Genomic DNA, 19,445 nt, shown 5'->3' with positions numbered 1-19,445 from the left:
AAATGCGATGAAAATCTTCGCAAATGCGAAGATGACAGTCTTCTGAAGGGTTCGCAATTGCGACATCTGCGACCTGCAAATTCATAGCTTAGCCAAAAATCTTTCATTTTTCAAACTCTTTCAAAACATAAACTCTCTTGGGCGATTTTCCAAAGAAAGGTTCTTCTCCAAATCGATTGTAAGTCATTTCTAACTCGTTTTCTTCAATCTTTAACATCTTTTCACATGATTTCAACTCAAAATCAAGGGTTTTCATGGGGGAAATTGGGTGTTTTGGGTAGAACCTAGGTTTTTCAAATTTTGGGGATTTGGACCTCGATTTGAGGTCCGATTTCAAAACAAATTATATATTTGGGTTCGTGGGGGAATGGGTAATCGGGTTTTGGTTCGAACCTCGGGTTTTGACCACGTGGGCTCGGGGTCGATTTTTGACTTTTTGGGGACAACATTGAAAAACTTATTTTCATGCATTAGAATTGATTTATTTAGAATTTATTGATATAATTAAGTAACTTATGGCTAGATATAAGCGAATGGTGGTGGAAACGAGAGGTAAAGCGGTAGTGGAGGCTTGAATTGTGTTCGCGGCATCTAGGTAAGTGTTTGGTCTAACCTTAACTTGAGGGATTAGGAGTTGTATTTGGTCTAACCTTAACTTGAGGGATTAGGAGTTGTATCTTATTTTCTATGTGTTAATTGTGGAGTACGACGTATAGGCATGGTGACGAGTATCTATACGTCGGTGTCAAGCATGCCCGTGGGTCTAGTGTTGTAATTGTAGTGACTCCGTTGAGATTTATTCATACTTAAAATGTTGATTATCATTGTTAGTTCCCTTGTCGGGATGTTATTGTTTATGATATTGTCTCCTTTACCGGGATGTTATTGTTGTGACATTGTCTCCCTTGCCGGGATGTTATTGTTTACGATATTGTTTTCCTTGTCGGGATGTTGTTGTTATACTCTTGTTCCCTTGCCGGGATTCTTTTATGATTGTTGTTGATTTGTAAATGGGATCGAGTGGCATGCCACCATGGAAATATATGAAATGGGAGCGGGTTGCACGCCTGCAACAAGATATATGAAATGGGAGCGAGTTGCACGCCTGCAACGAGAGATATGAAATGGGAGCGGGTTGCACGCCTGCAACGAGATATATGAAATGGGAGCGGGTTGCACGCCTCCAATGAAGAGATATGAAATGGGAGCGGGTTGCACGCCTGCAATGAGATATATGAAATGGGATCGAGTTGCACGCCTGCAACGAGATATATGAAATGGGATCGCATTGCATGCCTACAACGAGATACATGAAATGGGATCGGGTTGCACGCCTGCAACAAGATGTGAAATGAAAGTGAATTCTACATTTGTTTTTCCTTATCCTTGTTAGTAATTGGATTCTGGTTTCTTTATATTCCTTTTGATATTCTGTTGTTAACTGTTACTCCCCGAAGCATGTTTTCCCCCCTCCCATCTTTAACTGTAATTATCTGCTTTTATTTTTCTGTTGTATATGATTTAACAGATTTATTTGGTAGTCTGGTCCTAGCCTCGTCACTACTTCGCCGAAGTTAGGCAAGGCACTTACCAGCACATGAGGTTGGTTGTGCTGATACTACACTATGCACTGTGTGCAGATACTGGTACCGGAGCGTTTGGACGGTAGTAAGGTTGCTACCTTCAGTCCAACAGGCGACCCGAGGTAGTCCTGCGGGCGTCTGCGAGCCTTGGCATCTCCTTCTATCATTTCTTTTCTGTTTTTACTTATTCAGAGACAGATTCATGTATTTTTATTCAGACTTTATTTGTAGTAATCTTAGACAGTCTATGAAATAGTGACACCAAATTTTGGGTAGAGTTGTATTTAGACTTCCGCAGTTTGTATTAAGTTAAACTATCAGATTTTGTCTTCCGCTTAATTATTACCGCTATTTGTATGATATCTACCCATCACTGATAATGGTTTAAAACTGGAAAAGGTAAAGTAATTAGAACTATTTGGCTTTCCTAGTTTTCACTAGTAGGCGCCATCACGACTCCCGAGGGTGGAAAATTCGAGTCGTGACAAATTGGTATCAGAGCTAATGAAAAATGAGAGGTCACGACTCCCGAGGGTGGGATTTTTGAATTTTTAGGGAAAACATTGAAAAACTTATTTTCATGCATTAGAATTGATTAATTTAGCATTTATTGATATAATTAAGTAACTTGTGGCTAGATACAAGCGAATTGGTGGTGGAAACGAGAGGTAAAGCGGTAGTTGAGGCTTGAATTGTGTTCATGGCATCGAGGTAAGTGTTTGGTCTAACCTTAGCTTGAGGGATTAGGAGCTGTGTCTTATTTTCTATATGTTAATTGTGGAGTACGACGTATAGGCATAGTGATGAGTATCTATACGTCGGTGTCAAGCATGCCCGTGGGTCTAGTGTTGTAATTGTAGTGACTCCGTTGAGATTTATTCATACTTAAAATGTTGATAATCATTGTTGGTTTCCTTTCCGGGATGTTATTGTTTATGATATTGTCTCCATTGCCAGAATGTTATTGTTATGACATTGTCTCCCTTGCCGGGATATTATTGTTGACGATATTATTTTTCTTGCCGGGATGTTGTTGTTATACTCTTGTTCCTTTGCCGGGATTTTTTTGTGATTGTTGTTGATTTGTAAATGGGATCGTGTGGCAGCCCGCCACGAAAATATATGAAATGGGACGGGGTTTATACGCCTGCAACAAGATATATGAAATGGGAGTGGGTTACACGCCTGCAACAAGAGATATGAAATGGGAGCGGGTTGCACGCCTGCAACGAGATATATGAAATGGGAGCGGGTTGCACGCCTGCAACAAGAGATATGAAATGTGAGTGGGTTGCATGCCTGCAATGAGATATATGAAATGGGATTGAGTTGCATGCCTACAACGAGATATATGAAATGGGATTGGGTTGCACGCCTGCAACGAGATACATGAAATGGGATCGGGTTGCACGCCTGCAACAAGATGTGAAATAAAAGTGAATTCTCCATTTGTTTTTCCTTATCCTTGTTAGTAATTGGATTCTGGTTTTTTATATTCCTTTTGATATTCTGTTGTTATCTGTTACTCCCCAAAGCATGTTTTCTCCCTCCCATCTTTAACTGTAATTATCTGCTTTTATTTTTCCGTTGTATATGATTTAACTGCACATGTTTATTTAGTAGTCTGGTCCTAGCCTCGTCACTACTTCGCTGAGGTTAGGCTAGGCACTTACCAGCATATGGGGTCGGTTGTGCTGATACTACACTCTGAACTGTGTGCAGATATTGGTACCGGAGCGTTTGGACCGCAGTGAGGTTGCTTCCTTCAGTCCAACAGGCGACCCGAGGTAGTCCTGCAGGCATCCGCGGGCCTTGGCATCTCCTTCTATCATTTCTTTTCTGTTTTTACTTATTCAAAGACAGATTCGTGTATTTTTATTCAGACTTTATTTGTAGTAATCTTAGATAGTCTGTGAAATTGTGATACCAAATTGTGGGTAGAGTTGTATTTAGACTTTCGCAGTTTGTATTAAGTTAAACTATCAGATTTTGTCTTCCGCTTAATTATTACCGCTATTTGTATGATATCTACTCATCACTGATAATAGTTTAAAACTGGAAAAGGTTAAGTAATTAAAACGATTTGCCAGTAGGCGCCATCACGACTCCCGAGGGTAAAAAATCCGGGTCGTGACAAACTCAAACAGGATCTCCAGAGCAAAGCAAAGCAAATAGGCGAAGGCACAAACCAACCTCCCCCGCAAAACTCACGATCTTTCTTTGGATGCAGGCACAATGAACATAACATGAGTATTCACAAATACACACATATCAAAATCACTATCTTCATAACTACAAAATTGTCAAACGCAAACATGTCTCCAAATAAGAAATACTCTGCTATCACTCATTGTCTTTTCTTTGCATGAGGCTAAGCATTGCCTCATCAACTGCATAATTCTAAGCATTTCCTTTCCTTGTATGAGACGAAGCACTGTCTCCTAATTGCATTAGACTAAGCATTGTCTCCCATTTTGCATGAGGCTAAGCCCTGCCCCCTCAGCTGCATAAGGCTAAGCATTGCCTTTCTTTGCATGAGACTAAGCACTGTCTCTGATTGCATGAGACTAAACAATATCTCCCTTTCTTCATAAGGCTAAGCACCACCTTCCATTGCATGAGACTAAGCCCTGTCTCCTTTCCTTGCATGAGACTAAGCCTTGTCTTCTATTTTGCATGAGGCTAAGCATTGCCTCCCTAATTGCAGAAGGCTAAGCACTACCTTCTATTGCATGAGATTAAGCCTCGTCTCTTGACTAAGCACTACCTTCCATTGCATGAGACTAAGCCCTGTCTCATCTAACTGCATGAGACTAAGCACTGTCTCCTATTCTTTCATGAGGCTAAGCATTGCCTCCTTAATTGCATAAGGCTAAGCACTGCCTTTTCTTGCATGAGACTAAGCCTTGTCTCCTTTCCTTGCATAAGACTAAGCATTGTCACCTATTCTTGCATGAGGCTAAGCATTGCCTCCTTAATTGTATAAGGCTAAGCACTGACTTTCCTTGCATCGAAACTAAGCATTGTCTCATCTTCTTGCATGAGGCTAAGCATTGCCTCCCTAATTTCATAAGGCTAAGCATTGCCTTTCCTTGCATCGAGACTAAGCATTGTCTCATCTTCTTGCACAAGGCTAAGCATTGCCTCCCTAATTGCATAAGGCTAAGCACTGCCTTTCCTTGCACCAAGACTAAGCACTGTCTCCTAGTTGCATGAGACTAAGCACTGTCTTCCTTTATTGCATGAGGCTAAGAACTACCTCCTCAACTACATAAGGCTAAGCTCTGCCTCTCCTGGCCTAATACCAAATGCTATAATACTTGAAATCTAGCACTACTTTCTATTTTTTCTCGAGGCTAAACTCTGCCCTCAATCTTATACAAGACTAAGATTTGTCTTGTTTCACTCCTCATATGACCCAATATCATGTCTTTGCATCTTATGGGCTAAAATATTGCCATTTTGTCAAAAGGCGTCATAGTCTGAAGGCATCATCCTCATAGCCTGAAAGACACCATGTCATGGCCTGAGGATCTCTCGATATTGCACATCATTATTCAAAGGCGTCAGAGTTAAGAGGCACTATTTTCATGGACCGAGAACATAATTTCATGGCTTGCGAATCCCTTGTCACGCGATTCATGGCCTAGGACGTCATGGTCTAAGGACATCATCCTCATCGTCCAAAGACAACTTTCATGGTCCAAAGAGAATTTGCATCATGTTTAAATTCTTGCAACAATCCTATATATACTTGCATGCATTGCGTTTAAGTTTTGCAGGTAATCCGGGGGGTAACCGTCTTTTAACAGGAGCAATCTTTACTCCAGTTTCCGTTTAATGGTCACATCTTGAAACTATCTCAAATACAGCCAACCACTGTACGTTACTCATTTCCACTTGATAACCGTCCAAACACTCACCCATAACCATTTCGAGATACATCCATTCACAATTCCATATAAACTCATCTGATACTACCATACCCAAAAGAACCATTTTCGAAACATACGGACATTCCTATAATAACTCTGTCGGTCTCGTTTACCATTGGATCCAGAACTACACATGGCCTGATTTATGTAAAACCAGGGATATGAGGCAAATCAGAAATCGGAGTTCGACTTTATTTTTGAAATCATCTCATTCGATCAAAATCGGTCATCATTTCTTTACCCGATAATTTTTTCATCATTCCCGGATAAAGAGGGGCAACTATTGGTACCCAATTTTTCCCTCATATTTGTAAAAAATATATGTATCTTCAAAATAGTACATTTGCATCATCATCTAGTTTATGAACCTATACAAGCATTTTTCATAATTTTTAAAGGTTTTAAATCAATTTCTTTCTGCATTTTATTGTATAAATATCCAATAATTATCCTTCAAATTATTTTCATGGTGATTTAATCATCCAAACTCATCATTTATACCAACATGTATATTTTAAAATATTTTACTGTATTTTTTCATAATTACATTTGCATTTTTAGGCTAATTGCATATTTTTGCAATAATAGCCTATATTCGTGTATAATTACATTATTTATGCAGAAAATAACTTTTTGTATTTTTATAACGTTAAGTTATTACTTTCAATTTAGTGCACAAATAATATTTTTGTTTTTTGCTAATATAAATAATTTATAAACTCCCTTTCTCTCTCAAACCCTAGCCACCGTAACCCCTAATCCTCTTCCATTCCGGCTCAAACATGGAATCAATCCATGATCTATTTACCTATTTTGTGATACTCTATCATTATAAGCATTTTTTTGCATCACTTAGTTCTTTCCCTATTATTGGCAAGAACTGCCTCTCAAGAATGGGCCGATTTACTTTGATTCTGTGAAGATCTAGACGATCTTTTGTCTCTATACATGTTATATTGAATGGTCCTTGCTTTTTTGTTCGATTCAAGGCGTCAGTCTCAACTAAGGTTTGAGATTTTCCCTTATTTCTTACTGGTTCTTGATCGATGCTCTTCCTTTTCTGTGTTTGAGTATTTTTTTATATTTCTGTTTAATTTTCCATGTCTTCTTATTTTCTACCTTATTTTGCCCTAAATCTGACGCTAAATGATTTTTAGTATGATATTTTCCTTATTCTCTGTTTGATCTTCTGCATTCCTTTGTTTTTTAGTATTATTTGTTATTCCCTTTTGATTTACTGAACTCCTCTGTTTATGCCCTAAAATCTGACATGTCTCCCTCAACCTTAGTTTACTCTATTTCACTTGTTACCTAGGCTCTTTTAAGTTCTGATTCTTAGCTGGCTGAAAGTCAAGGCTACCTAAGTTCTATCATTGACCTCCCTAGTGTGAGCACTGCTCGGGGTCCAATTGAGATCCTTGTGAACTCTGACATACTAGGACTTGGTCCTTAGTCATTTCCTGAATCTCCTCTATTAACCTCCCTAGTGTGAGTACTGCTCCAGGTCCATTTTGAGACCCTCGTGAACTCTGACACACTAGGGTCTAAGGTTCCTTGGCACTCTGTCCTAAATGCTCCATTCTCCCCCCTTTGTACCTACTGAATGAGCCAATGGGCTTGTGTAAATGGCCGTTTTTTGAATCTTTGATGGCTACTAGGTTTTGGCTATTTTGTGCTGGATTGACCGTGACTTCTGGGCTGTGGTAAAACTTGTATGGATACGAAATTGAAGGCCTGGCTGGGCTGGGTATACTTTGGGCCTGTCTAAGGCCTACTATAGTTATTTTATAACTTTGTAATTTATTTCATTCATTGAGCCTATAATAATGTTGTATAAACGATTGGGGGTGCTAGTAAAAGGGAAAATGGGTAGAATGTAATATTTGCATGCAAAATGGGTAGATAACATGCCTATAGAACTTGATAATTATGTGTTATACGTATTGTTCAATTACAATGTGCACTACAGAAACCATACTATTAGAGGAAGCACATACACACTACTGTTTGCTAGAAAACACGAGTAGAAAATGCTACAATTATGTTTATTGCTGTGTGTTATTAGAAATCCTACCTATAGGAACAAATGTCAATGGACTATCTTTCAATTCACTTCAGCATATTCACTAGCAATCATGCCTATATGACTCTTGTTATTATCTTTCACTGTACACTAGAGATCATGCCAATAGGATTCTTGATCGTTTTCTTGCTATTATCTCGCACTGTTCACTAGAAATCATGCCTATAGGACCAAGTATAACCATAAAATCAGTCCCAGGCGCTAATCATTAGAGACCACATCTATAAGATATCATTATTCGTTTAATAATCGTTAATGATGCACCTCTAAACTCTGTTCACTTAGACCACTATCAAAAAACACGCATAATTCTAGAATTCATTGTAACTTAGTGCATAAATCACTTAGGCACAACATCTACAAGATTAATGACTAGAAATCTGCAATGATCAGTATGAAACATTCGTATATCTTGTCAATGAATAATGTGGGTTCTTCAAATTGCTTGCATGTCTGGATGCCTATCGCGTAGAAATCATGTTTGTAGGTTTTATATCACCTATAATCTGTAAATCAGTTAATTTAGAATAGCAGCACTACATATACAACACTGGAATCCAGAATCACCTAGAAATCATGTCTATAGGGCTTAATGGCTTTAATTTGGCCCAATTCTGAAATTGTCTAACGCTTAATATGAGAAAGTGTTCGCGTGCATTTGTTGTCTAGGTGTGGAGTCTAACTTGAGCCCTTATTTGCTTTTATATAAAGTCCAACTTGTTTTGCATGTCGCCTAGTTTTCGCATTTTGAGCAACCTAAGTTAAGTCTAGAACCACCCAAAATAGAGGTCCAAACGCCTCCTGGACCATAGGCACGGGACGGGTAGTGCACGCATAAGACATGGTTTAGAATCAACTAGTGCGCTTTAGATAACAATTTAAAGATAGTAATCGGGTACCAGGAGATGATAGTTTGTGCTCGCTGAATAATACGAGTAACACTCCATCTTAAGGGAGTTACGAAGTATTATTTATGTTGCACGGGGTGATCCTTTAGGCTAAAAAATTTAGGACCCCCCATCTTGTCTTTAAATCAATTATTTGTGTTTAATAAAACTTCCTAAACTTCTTGATTTCTTTGTCTGAATAATTCATATAATTCGAGTTTGGCCGGGACCCACAGTTGTGGACCTCGAAGAGTACCTAACACCTTCTCTTCGAGGTAGTTTGTGCCCTTACCCGATCTTTGGTGACGCAAACTGGTTAAACTAGAGTTATTTGCAAATAGGTGCCCGAACGCACCTCAAACCCGTTAGGTGGTGACTCTCTTTTAACACCTTTCTTAAAAGAGTTGTCACGTGTCGAAACCCGATTTTGCGAGAAAAAGGGGCGCGACAGAGTCACACTTCGCTGATACAAAGTTCTACTTAATGAACCACATTGTGAAGGAGCTAAAAGCTGATGATATCATGCAAAGCAATAAAGATGAGCCCACAACTAAAAGGGCTGAGGTTACTGCTGGTAGAGCCATAGCTGTTACTAAGGAGGTACAACCTAACTTGAATCAATCTTATAGAGGGGATATTGCATCTTATGGCAAGAAAGTAACTCATGCGCTCTAATATGTCCCTAAAAGGAAGAAAGATAAAGATGAATCATCTAATCTCCATACTAACATTCTAAAGGACTTAACTCTTCCAGTAAAACGAATTGAGGCAGTAAAGTCGTCCTCAAAGCCACTTGCAGGGTTTGTGGCCTAAAATCATTTGCAGAATGTGGCACTCCCTACAAAGTGAATAGATGAAAGTTTCTATCCTAACACTTACAGGCTATTTGCAAAAGCTGGATACAATCCCAATGAGCCATCAAAGTAAGGGAAGCTCCTATCAGAAGCTGCAACGAGGCAACCACGTGAAGGTTTGGGATACAAGAAATCATCACCAGTGCACATCTCCATAAGAAGGGCGAGCAGCAATTATATCACTGTAGAAGATGAATCTACCGCTTCTAGTAAGCTTTCTGTGTTTGATTGACTTGGAAAATCAACTGTGAGGACTTCCTGTTTGAGATATTGGGTCCATTAAAGAAAGGGAATAAGTTCCAGAGAAATTATCAAAATACAAGGACACCTGCTTCACCCTAAATTCGGAAGATCTCTAAAGATTTCCAAAGTCTGGTTCCTTATAGAATAAGGCAACAAACAATAGTCATGGTTTCATGTGATAAGGTTCTAAAGAACTGTGGTCTACACTAAAGAACGTGATGAAGACGAAGGAAGTGTGGGTCCTTCGTATCATGTTACTGCATAAAGCGAGCACAATGTTTCATCTCTAATGGAGGATGACGAGAAATTGGATGATGTTTCACCATGTTATCACATATCCTTCAACGAAAGGGACCTTCAAGAATATGAAGATGTGAAAGAAACTCCACCGGAACTTGAAGAAGGGGTGAAGGCAACGATTGATGCCTTAAAAGAAGTTAACCTTGGCACTGATGAAGAACTGAGACCCACCTACCTAAGTGTTTTACTAGAAGTTGATGAAGAAAGCACTTATATTGAGTAACTCAAGGAGTTTAGGGATGTCTTTGCTTGGAGTTACAAAGAAATGCCTGGCTTGGACCCTAAAGTAGCAGTCCATCACCTTGTAGTCAAAAATGGTGCTCGTCCTGTTAAGCAAGATCAAAGGCGCTTTAGGCCGGACTTGGTTCCCCTGATTGAAACCGAAGTTAACAAACTCATTTAAGCTAGGTTTATTCGGGAACTTAAATACCCAACATGGGTTTCAAGTAAAGCATGACGGGCCAAATCAGCAAACCTAGTCTCGTACTGAGTGACAGTCATAGAACTCTGCTGAAGATGCTTGAACCGCCTGTGATAGTCCTCTCTCTGAGTAACAGGAAGGAACTTCCCGAGAAATAGCTGAAAGAACTGGTCCCAAGTCAAGGCAGGCGACCCAGCTGGTCTAGTCAACACCAAAATCATTCCACTATCTCTTGGCGGAACCTATCATCTGGAATACAGCAAAGTCGACCCCATTGGTCTCCACTATCCCCATGTTCTGCAACACCTCATGGAAGTAGTCAAGATAATACTACGGGTCCTCAGAAGCTGTCCCACTGTAATGAACCAGGAAAAGCTTGGTAAACTTGTCCAACCTCAACAAAGCCTCAGAAGACATGACTGATCCACCAACGGCATGTGCCACTGTAGCTGACTGAACTACTCCAACTGGCTGAGCTGCCGGAGTCTGAAACTGATGAGCCATCTGCTCTGGAGTGTGGGTAGCGGGAGTCTAGGCTCCTCCCCCAGCCTGAGAGACGGCTGGTGCTATAGGAAATGTGCCAGTCTGAGCTACGCTCTCTATAAGGCCCACTAGACGGACCAAAGCATCCAGAATTACTTGGGTGGCGATGAACCCCTCGGGAACCTAAGTTGGCCCTGCCGGAATGGTCTGAGCCGGAACCTCATCATCGAACTCCACCTGAGGCTCCCTACCGGTGCTAGTGCTCGAGCTCTAGGTTGAGCCCTGCCCCTACCTCAGCCTCTGGCATGGACTCGTCCTCGTCCTCTACCTCTCGTAGGAGCTGCCACTAGGGGCTCGGGCTGTTGATCAGTTGATGAAGCGGTACGTGTTCTCTCCATCTGCGAAAGAACAAGAGTAGAAAGTTCGATTAGCATTGAGAAATCAAATCGCACGCTAGATAAGAATAGAAGTGAAGTTGTTCCTAAACTCTGTAGCCTCTGGGAGATAAGCACAGACGTCTCTGTACCAATCCCTCAGACTCTACCTAGCTTGTTCTTGAATTGTGAGACCTAGGCAACCTAGTGCTCTGATACCAACTTGTCACGACCCGAATTTTCCACCGTAGGGATCGTGATGGCGCCTAACTTTTCAACATACTAGGAAAGCCAACAGACAAAGATCTAATATGCTAGCTACTATCCAAAATAATAAATAACAATAATTAAACTGAAACATAGTAAAGAAGTGCGAAAATTTATGATAGTCTAAATACTAATACACAACTACCCAAAATCTGGTTTCACAATCCACGAACTTCTAAGAGTTACTACAAATATTGGTTTAAAAGAAATATATTTGTTCTCGAAATACAACAAAACAGGGAAACTAGGATATAAGAAATGGGACTCCAGGGTCTGCGAACGCCGGCAAAACTACCTTAGGTCTCCTGATGGACTGAAGGCAGCAACCCAACTCTGATCAACGAGGTCCAGTACTGAAATCCGCACAGAAAGTGCAGAGTGCAATATCAGTACAATCGACCCCAAGTAATGGTAAGTGCCGAGCCTAACCTCCACGAAGTAGTGACGAGTCTATGACATGACAATAACATGAACCTGTGTAGTTAAATCATATACGAGAAAATAACAACAAACAAAAATTTAACAGATAATAACGGGAAGGGGAAAAACATGCTGAGAGGAATATCAAATCCTGAAAATAGTACATTAAAGGAACGTAGTAAATATCATGCTTTGCACCAACGAAAGTAATAACATAGCAAACAAGTGCACGACATCACCCATCATGTTTTTACTCTCATTCTCACCATAAGAAACAATAGAAACGACACGACATCGCCTTTCGTGCATTAACTCTCTCATAACATGGCACGACATCACCCTTCGTGCATTAACTCTCTCATAGCATGGCACGACATCACCCTTCGTGCATTATCACTCACAGAATACGGCACGGAATCACCCTTCGTGCATTATCACTCACTCACAATACGTTGCACGTCATCACTTTTCGTGCTTTACACTCTTCCTCACCCAAACAACAGAGCAATAACACCCGGCAAGAGATTCATCAATAACTAACCATGTTTCAATATTTAACTTCACAATATAGATCTCAACTTGAGTCAACACTCAACCAATATCTAATTCCAAGGAAGACATGATAAGATTTGTTTAACATGAAGAATAACTAGTTTCAACATGAACAGTATGAATAAGGAATACAACAGTCACAAGTATAAGACTCACTTGCATACTATGTCTCGACGACAATGTATAGGTATTCGTCACTCTCCTATACGTCGTACTCAACAACCAAACACATAGAAAATAAGGCAACAACACATAATCCCTCAAGCTAAGGTTAGCCACAACCCTTACCTCGATTCCACGGCCAAAATCAAGCCTCAATCACCGCTTCCTCTAGATTCCACCTCCGAACCACTCGTATATAGTCATAGTTAACTTAATAACATCAATTATTGCTAAAGAAATCAATTCCAATACATATTTATAGGTTTCCTAACATTTTTCCCAAAAAGTCAAAAACCTACCCCCATGCCCACTTGGTCAAAACTCGAAGTTCAGACCAAAATTCGATTACCCATTCACCCCCAAGCCCGGATATACAATTGGTTTTGGAATCCGAACTCAATTTGAGGTCTAAATCCCCAAATTTCGAAGTTCCTAAGTTCTACCCAAAAACACCCAATTCCACCATGAAAAATCCTAGATTCTAGGATGAAATCTTGTAAAAAGATGTAATAGATTGAATGAAATGAGTAAAGAATCATTTACCTATAATTTGGGGAAGAACTAGCCCTAGGAAAATTGCCTCTTGAAGTTTAGGTTTTGAAAAATGGGAGAATGAATGAAAAATCCTGTCTAAGTCCAAAGTTATCAGCTGCAGATGTCGCATTTGCGACCGAGCTTCGCATTTGCGAAGCTCGCAAATGCGAGAAAGGCATCGCATATGCGAACCTGTCGCATTTCTACTGCTGTCGCAAATGCGAACCATTTGGTTGCAAATGCGAAGGTCCCTCCCCTAGACTTACTTCGCAAATGTTGCGGCGGTTTACAAGCTAGCACCCGTTTCAGCATATCATCTCGCTCGATTCCAAAAAAAAGGACGCTGTTTTTGATTATCCAGTTTTATATCGAAAATGAGCAGTTGATCCCACGAAAGCAACGCTGGCTTTGTTGTGGGTTCAACTGGAATTGTAAGAAGTGAGGCGAAGGAGCAATTTGCCTGGTCTTGCGGTGCACTCATTCCCATTACGAGAAGGGCTCTTCGCATTTGCGATCATGGGCTGGTCCATGCGATGAGAAGCTCGCAAATGCGACCTCATCAGTAGTCACACATGCGAACCTTGACCTCGCATTTGCGAGGTCTGTGGCCTGCAACAAGTTCAGCTATACCAGTAATAATTTCTAAGTTCCAAATTACTTTGTAGCCTATCCAAAATTTACCCGAGCCCCGAGGTTCTAAACCAAACATGCACACAAGTTTTAAAACGTCATACGGACTTGCTCGTGCGATCAAATCGCCAAAATAACACCTAGAACTACGAATTTAGCATCAAATTGCATGAAATTTTTAAGAAAGTTCAAAAGTTATATTTTCTCAATCAACGGTCCGAATCACGTCAAATCAGTCCCTTACTCACCAAATTTCACAGATAGGGTATAAATATCATAACGGACCTGTACCGAGCTCCGTAACCAAAATACGGACCCGATACCAACGAGATCAACTATTAGCCATTTTCTCAAAACCATTATAATTTCAGTTTAACAATTTTTATCAAAAATTCATTTCTCGGGTTAGGTATCTCGGAATTCGATTCAGGGTATACGGCTAAGTCCCATATTTTACTACGGACCCTCCGGGACTATCAAAATACGAGTCCGGGTCCGTTTACTCAAAATGTTGACCGAAATCAATTAAAATCACTTTAAAGGCAAAATTATTTTTTTTCTCAAATTCTCATATAAAGGCTTTCCGGAAACATGTCCAGACTGCGCATGCAAATAGAGAAGAAGTAAGATGAGGTTGTAAAGGCTTCGGAACCCCAAATTGGGGTTCTAAAATACGAGATGACCTTTTGGGTCATCACACTAACTGAGACTTATTTTTCCAAAACTTTTCTTATTGGGGTCAAAAAAATCATTAGAGTAATAAAGAAGTATCACTCACATATTGTAATCCTACAATTCTACCATATAGAAGTATCACTCTCATATTTCTTGATATGCAATAAACAACTCACATGTTCAACCTCTTAATAATCAATGTCAAATCATAAGTGCATACAAAATGGACATTGAATGGAGTAATTATTAGTATCTATCATTCCAAAATAAATAAATTCATTAATTAATATGACAATTACATAGCTAAACAGCACACACTATCACCGATACAATCAAACAAATATTGTAGCAACAACAGCATTCAACATTTGCTCTAATGGAAGTTACATTACATATCAAAGAAAGGAAAACTAAAACTCATGACACAAACAAGCTCACAGCACACAAGAACAAAAGATACCAATTAACGACTCATGGTAGATGTAGGAATTGGTGGCACAGTTACCCCTTCTCTTTTCCATTTCTCAACATTGCCTTCCCATCCTACAAAGTCAATACCTCATAATTACATCAACAACCAGAAATAAGCAACTTAATTAATTTACTATAACTACAAAATAAAATTTTCAATAGTAAATAGCATATAATCTGTAGTATAGTTAATTCTTTTAAAAGACGGTCGTATATTGGCAAAAAATATCTTTGATATAGGCAAGCCACGCCAGCATCATGATAGCCTTCATCGGTTGCCATGTGCTATCAGTAAGATCTCCACGAAATCTGCCCTAGGTCGAAGTAGCCTCGAAGCAATAAAGAGTGCGGTCGAAGAGTCAATAAAAATCAAGGTTGTGGAGTCATCATAGTTCAAGGTCGAGGTCGAACATCTTAGACAGAGTGAACAGTTAGTTTTAAGATAAGATACAAAAGAGAATATTCTAGTAGATATTCTCTACACTTGTATTATTAGGGTTTTTAGGAATATGTTCCTTATAAATAGAAAGAGATACAATGATAGGGGACATGAGATATTCATTTATAAAAAACACATTGATTTTATAGAGAGAATCTGGTCCTATTACAAGCATACAAAAATAATCTTTTTACTAAGATTCTTGTCTCGCATTTCCACTTGATCCAAGAACAACCCAAGTGTTCAAAAGCTTATTAATCATTCATCATTGTCAGAGAAAATATCCACAGATCTCACCCTTTTTCGGGCGACTCACATATTCTTATTTACTTAAATGCCATTTATTGCTATTTAATACCCTATTCCATATTTTTGGATTATTGGCACTGTTATTATTGCTTATATTCATTGCCATCCGAAAAAAAACATACAATTTTTGGATAGCTTTGTCTTTAGGATATTATTATTAGCTAAGATTGACTCTTCCATATTTAAATTCAATTGGTTGAACCAAGATCTATATTTTTTGTCAAATAGTTTGGCGCCGTTTGTAGATGGAGTAAATTTTTTGTCTTTAAAATTCTTGAAACGCATTTAATTTATGAATTTAAGTTTATGGACCGAAAAAAAGGGTGAGTTATATACTATCACATGTTAAACTATAAATATTGATAACGTGAAATTCGTACGTAATATTAATATTTTTACCTAGGGATGGATCGACGCCGCGGTTTTGAAGTTCCCTGTACTCTTGACAAATACCACAAACGCAGCAGCAGCAACTAATCAAAGTGTCTGAGTATGGAGTCTCTGGTAATTTGAAAAGTTCTCTCAATTTTCTTCGATATTTTCTTCCATAAACCCATCCACAGTGAATGCTACCCATAGCATAAGCCAGAAGACAAGCATGTCCTTTAGCTGCCATTCATGTAAGTGACACTATAGTTAAGCACAATCATATCATATAACCATTACACCGAAATTAAGTGACGTGTTAGCTTTTTTTATAAGTTTGGTGCACTAAGCTCCCGCTACGGGGTTCGGGGAAAGGTCGGATCACAAGGGTGTATTTTACGTAGCCTTACCCTGCATTTCTGCAAGAGGCTGTTTCCACGGCTTGAACATGTGACCTCCGGGTCACATGGCAGCAACTCTACTAGTTACGCAAAGGCTCCCCTTTTAGCTATTTTGATAAGCATCTGGTACTCACTGGCCCTACTAACTCAGATTCATGATGCATAGGAACTAATTGCGGAGCCAGAATTTTTATCGAGGAGATTCGAAATATTAAAAAGTAAACATGTGAACATACCAAGGGGATTTAACATCTGCCATTTATGCATAAAAAATAATTTGACCTAATATATACGTATAACTTTTTGACGAATGGGGTTCAGATGAACCTCTTTTGCCACCCTAGCTCCGCTGCCAATAGGAACTATTAAAGGAAAAAATGCTTTCTATTAGGGGTTCCGAGACTATAGGTTAAGAGTGAAAGAATCTCATCCATTCCACCACATTCATGGATAATATGTTTTAGTGATATTAGAGGTAAAACTTTATTTGTTGTTAATTAAATTGAAAATCCTTGGTTTAATAAAGAAACCTGTTATTAAATGTTTAAAAGTTTTCTTACATGTAGCGCCTTGATCAAGTATCTCAACAACCTCTCCTGTGGTAACACATGGACAAAAGCAAGTCTTCAGACCTTCAAAAAGATAAAATTACAAAAAAGTTAATTAGATTTAAGGCTAGAAATTAAACTAATTAGTAAAAGAAAAAAAAGTATTTTCCACTAAAAAAAGAGTTTATTAGAGTAATTACAAAGAGAACTATCATCCCAACAATCGAACAGATTTGTTGTCCACTGGCCTTCAGACTTGCCATATTCATTCTTGTTCGCCGTCATCTTTAATTTTTTTCTACTTTTTTCTTTTTCTTTTTTTTTTTTTTGGGTGAGAAAAGTAGGACTTGTTTTTTCTGGTTATTGTAGATAGGAGATTGAAAAATAAAGCTTGAGATATTCTTAAGACTTAGTTAGGGACCCTTTTATACTTTCAGGATACTGAATAATATAAAGATTTTACATATTATAATTTTCCCAGGAAATTTCGTAAATATATCTCTCTAATATTCAATTCTTGTTTTTTTGGACTTGGAAAATATATGAATGACCTCACTAGTTTATTTTATTATTAATGATTTAATGAATATCCGATTTGACTATAATAATTTAATGACTACCTTCAAAATCATAGTGACACACAAAAGCTTCGCATTTTCTAGGATATTTCGTTTCTTCAAATGAAGGATGCATTTATAAATCTATAGTTCAAAGGCTCCTTCAACAAATAGAAAAAATTAAGGGTGTCAAATGGGCGGATTGACTAATTTTGAGCGGGTTAAAATGAGCTGAATCAATAAATGGGCGGGTTAATGACCCACCTAAAAGTTACTTAAATTGAGATGGGCTGGGCCAAGATGGTTTAAAATTGGAATTTTTACATAGCTATACTATAATAGAAACTTATTTACTACCTTTATTTAGGTTCCTTGTTAATTACTTTATATACCTGTATTTACTAATTTTATACAAAACCATAAAAAAGAGGAAATGCAACATACCTGTAAATATAACGTGTCAGTTACACATAATTCCCCTACATTTAAGATTCTCTTCCTTTTCCAAAAGGATTACAAAAACATCTTCAAATTTTGTACTTATTAACTGTAAGAATTTCCCTTACCCATTGATGCCCAACATCTTTCTAACCCAAAAATCTCGCTTACTCACTCCTCTTCCAAAGCTTTTGATATCTGATTTCTCTCTTTCAATTGTGAGCACGTGATTTTTGCCTTACGAAAAAAAACTACTCCAAAATAAATCAAAATAAATTTCTTTTACTGTGTAATTTCTGAATTTGCGTGATGCTAAAAATTTGTTTATGTCCGTAAAATGTTTGCTTTGTCATAATTAAACAAAAATAAAATAAAATACATATTTGCATGAATATAGGATTTAATTATGCATTTAAGAGATAATTTAAATAAAATCACAAAAATATGCATTGGTTTTATTTTAAATGTTTCACTGTGTGATTGATGTTTTTGTCTATGTGTTAAATAATTGTTATAGAGTAATTAATATATTTTTGTGAAGGTAAAATTGTTTTATAATTACAATTAGAAATTTAAATTAGAAAAAATGAAAAAAAAAATAATAATACATATACATAAAAATCGGACCTAGATTTAAATCCATGCCCAACCAAATTAATTCCCTTCACAGCCCAATCCCAACAGCCCCATGTCCGGTCCAATTCAAGCAGAATCAAACGACGTCGTTTGGTCACCCCTTATCAAGGGTCGTTGGATTAAATACAACCAACGGCCAAGATCTCATCACCCTAACCCAAGATCCTTACCCGATCCAATACTCGGTTCAACCCGTCCCCCCTAACTTAAACCAAACGACACCGTTTGGTTAAGTGAATAGATCTCAGCCATCCATCCTGCCTGATCCAACGGTCCATATCCACCCATCATTCCCCTATATAAACCCGTAACCCTTTACCCGGCCCCCTAACTAAACACCTCCCCTCTCCGCTCCTGTTCATCATCGTTCCAAATAGACCTCTAACCCTAGCCGCCCCTATTCCCCTTCGCCTGAAACCCGGCGGCATCAACGCCGCCGGTCACCAACTTAACACCCTAGGACCCCCTGAACACCCTCTATCCGAATATGTTACCAGCTTGGTTCGAATCTCCCTGGAGGTTCTCGAATCTTCATTTGAAGATTCGAGCCAAGTTCAGATCTAGACCTAACAGTCCCAAATCGACACCACAGCTTCCCCTAGTCACCCTGAATATGGATCTATCGTTTGTTTAGTTCGAATCAGCTTTGAACTTCTCGAATCTTCTTTTGAAGATTCGGACCAAACAAGAACAAACTCAGATCCGTTTCAAATTAACACCAAATGACCCCTAGGCTACCCTCAACCTTGTATCATGTTTGGTTCCTTTCGAATCTGCCCTGAAATGTTAGGATTTAAGATCCAAGAACCTGAAACCCTAAAAAATACCAAACTTTTGGATTCCGTGCATATTTAATGAAGATTGAGGTTTAATCGAC

At 38.6% G+C, this 19,445-nt stretch overlaps 1 protein-coding gene across 1 annotated transcript; it reads right to left on the bottom strand.

Annotated features, from left to right (window-relative positions):
* Nucleotides 1-14,657: 14,657 nt before the first annotated feature.
* Nucleotides 14,658-17,342, bottom strand: LOC107783570 (protein PLANT CADMIUM RESISTANCE 9-like). Its single transcript, XM_016604556.2, has 4 exons — nucleotides 17,138-17,342; nucleotides 16,950-17,021; nucleotides 16,022-16,231; nucleotides 14,658-14,946 (listed from the first exon to the last, which is right to left on the bottom strand). The coding sequence occupies exons 1-4, from the start codon at nucleotides 17,220-17,222 to the stop codon at nucleotides 14,867-14,869; spliced, it is 447 nt and encodes a 148-aa protein (XP_016460042.1). The 5' UTR covers nucleotides 17,223-17,342; the 3' UTR covers nucleotides 14,658-14,866.
* Nucleotides 17,343-19,445: the final 2,103 nt, after the last annotated feature.

Source organism: Nicotiana tabacum, chromosome 20 (genome assembly GCF_000715075.1).
Source record: "Nicotiana tabacum cultivar K326 chromosome 20, ASM71507v2, whole genome shotgun sequence".
Taxonomy (NCBI): Eukaryota; Viridiplantae; Streptophyta; class Magnoliopsida; order Solanales; family Solanaceae; genus Nicotiana; species Nicotiana tabacum.
The sequence above is the reverse complement of the archived record's forward strand: the minus strand, read 5'-3'. Positions and strand labels throughout refer to the sequence as shown.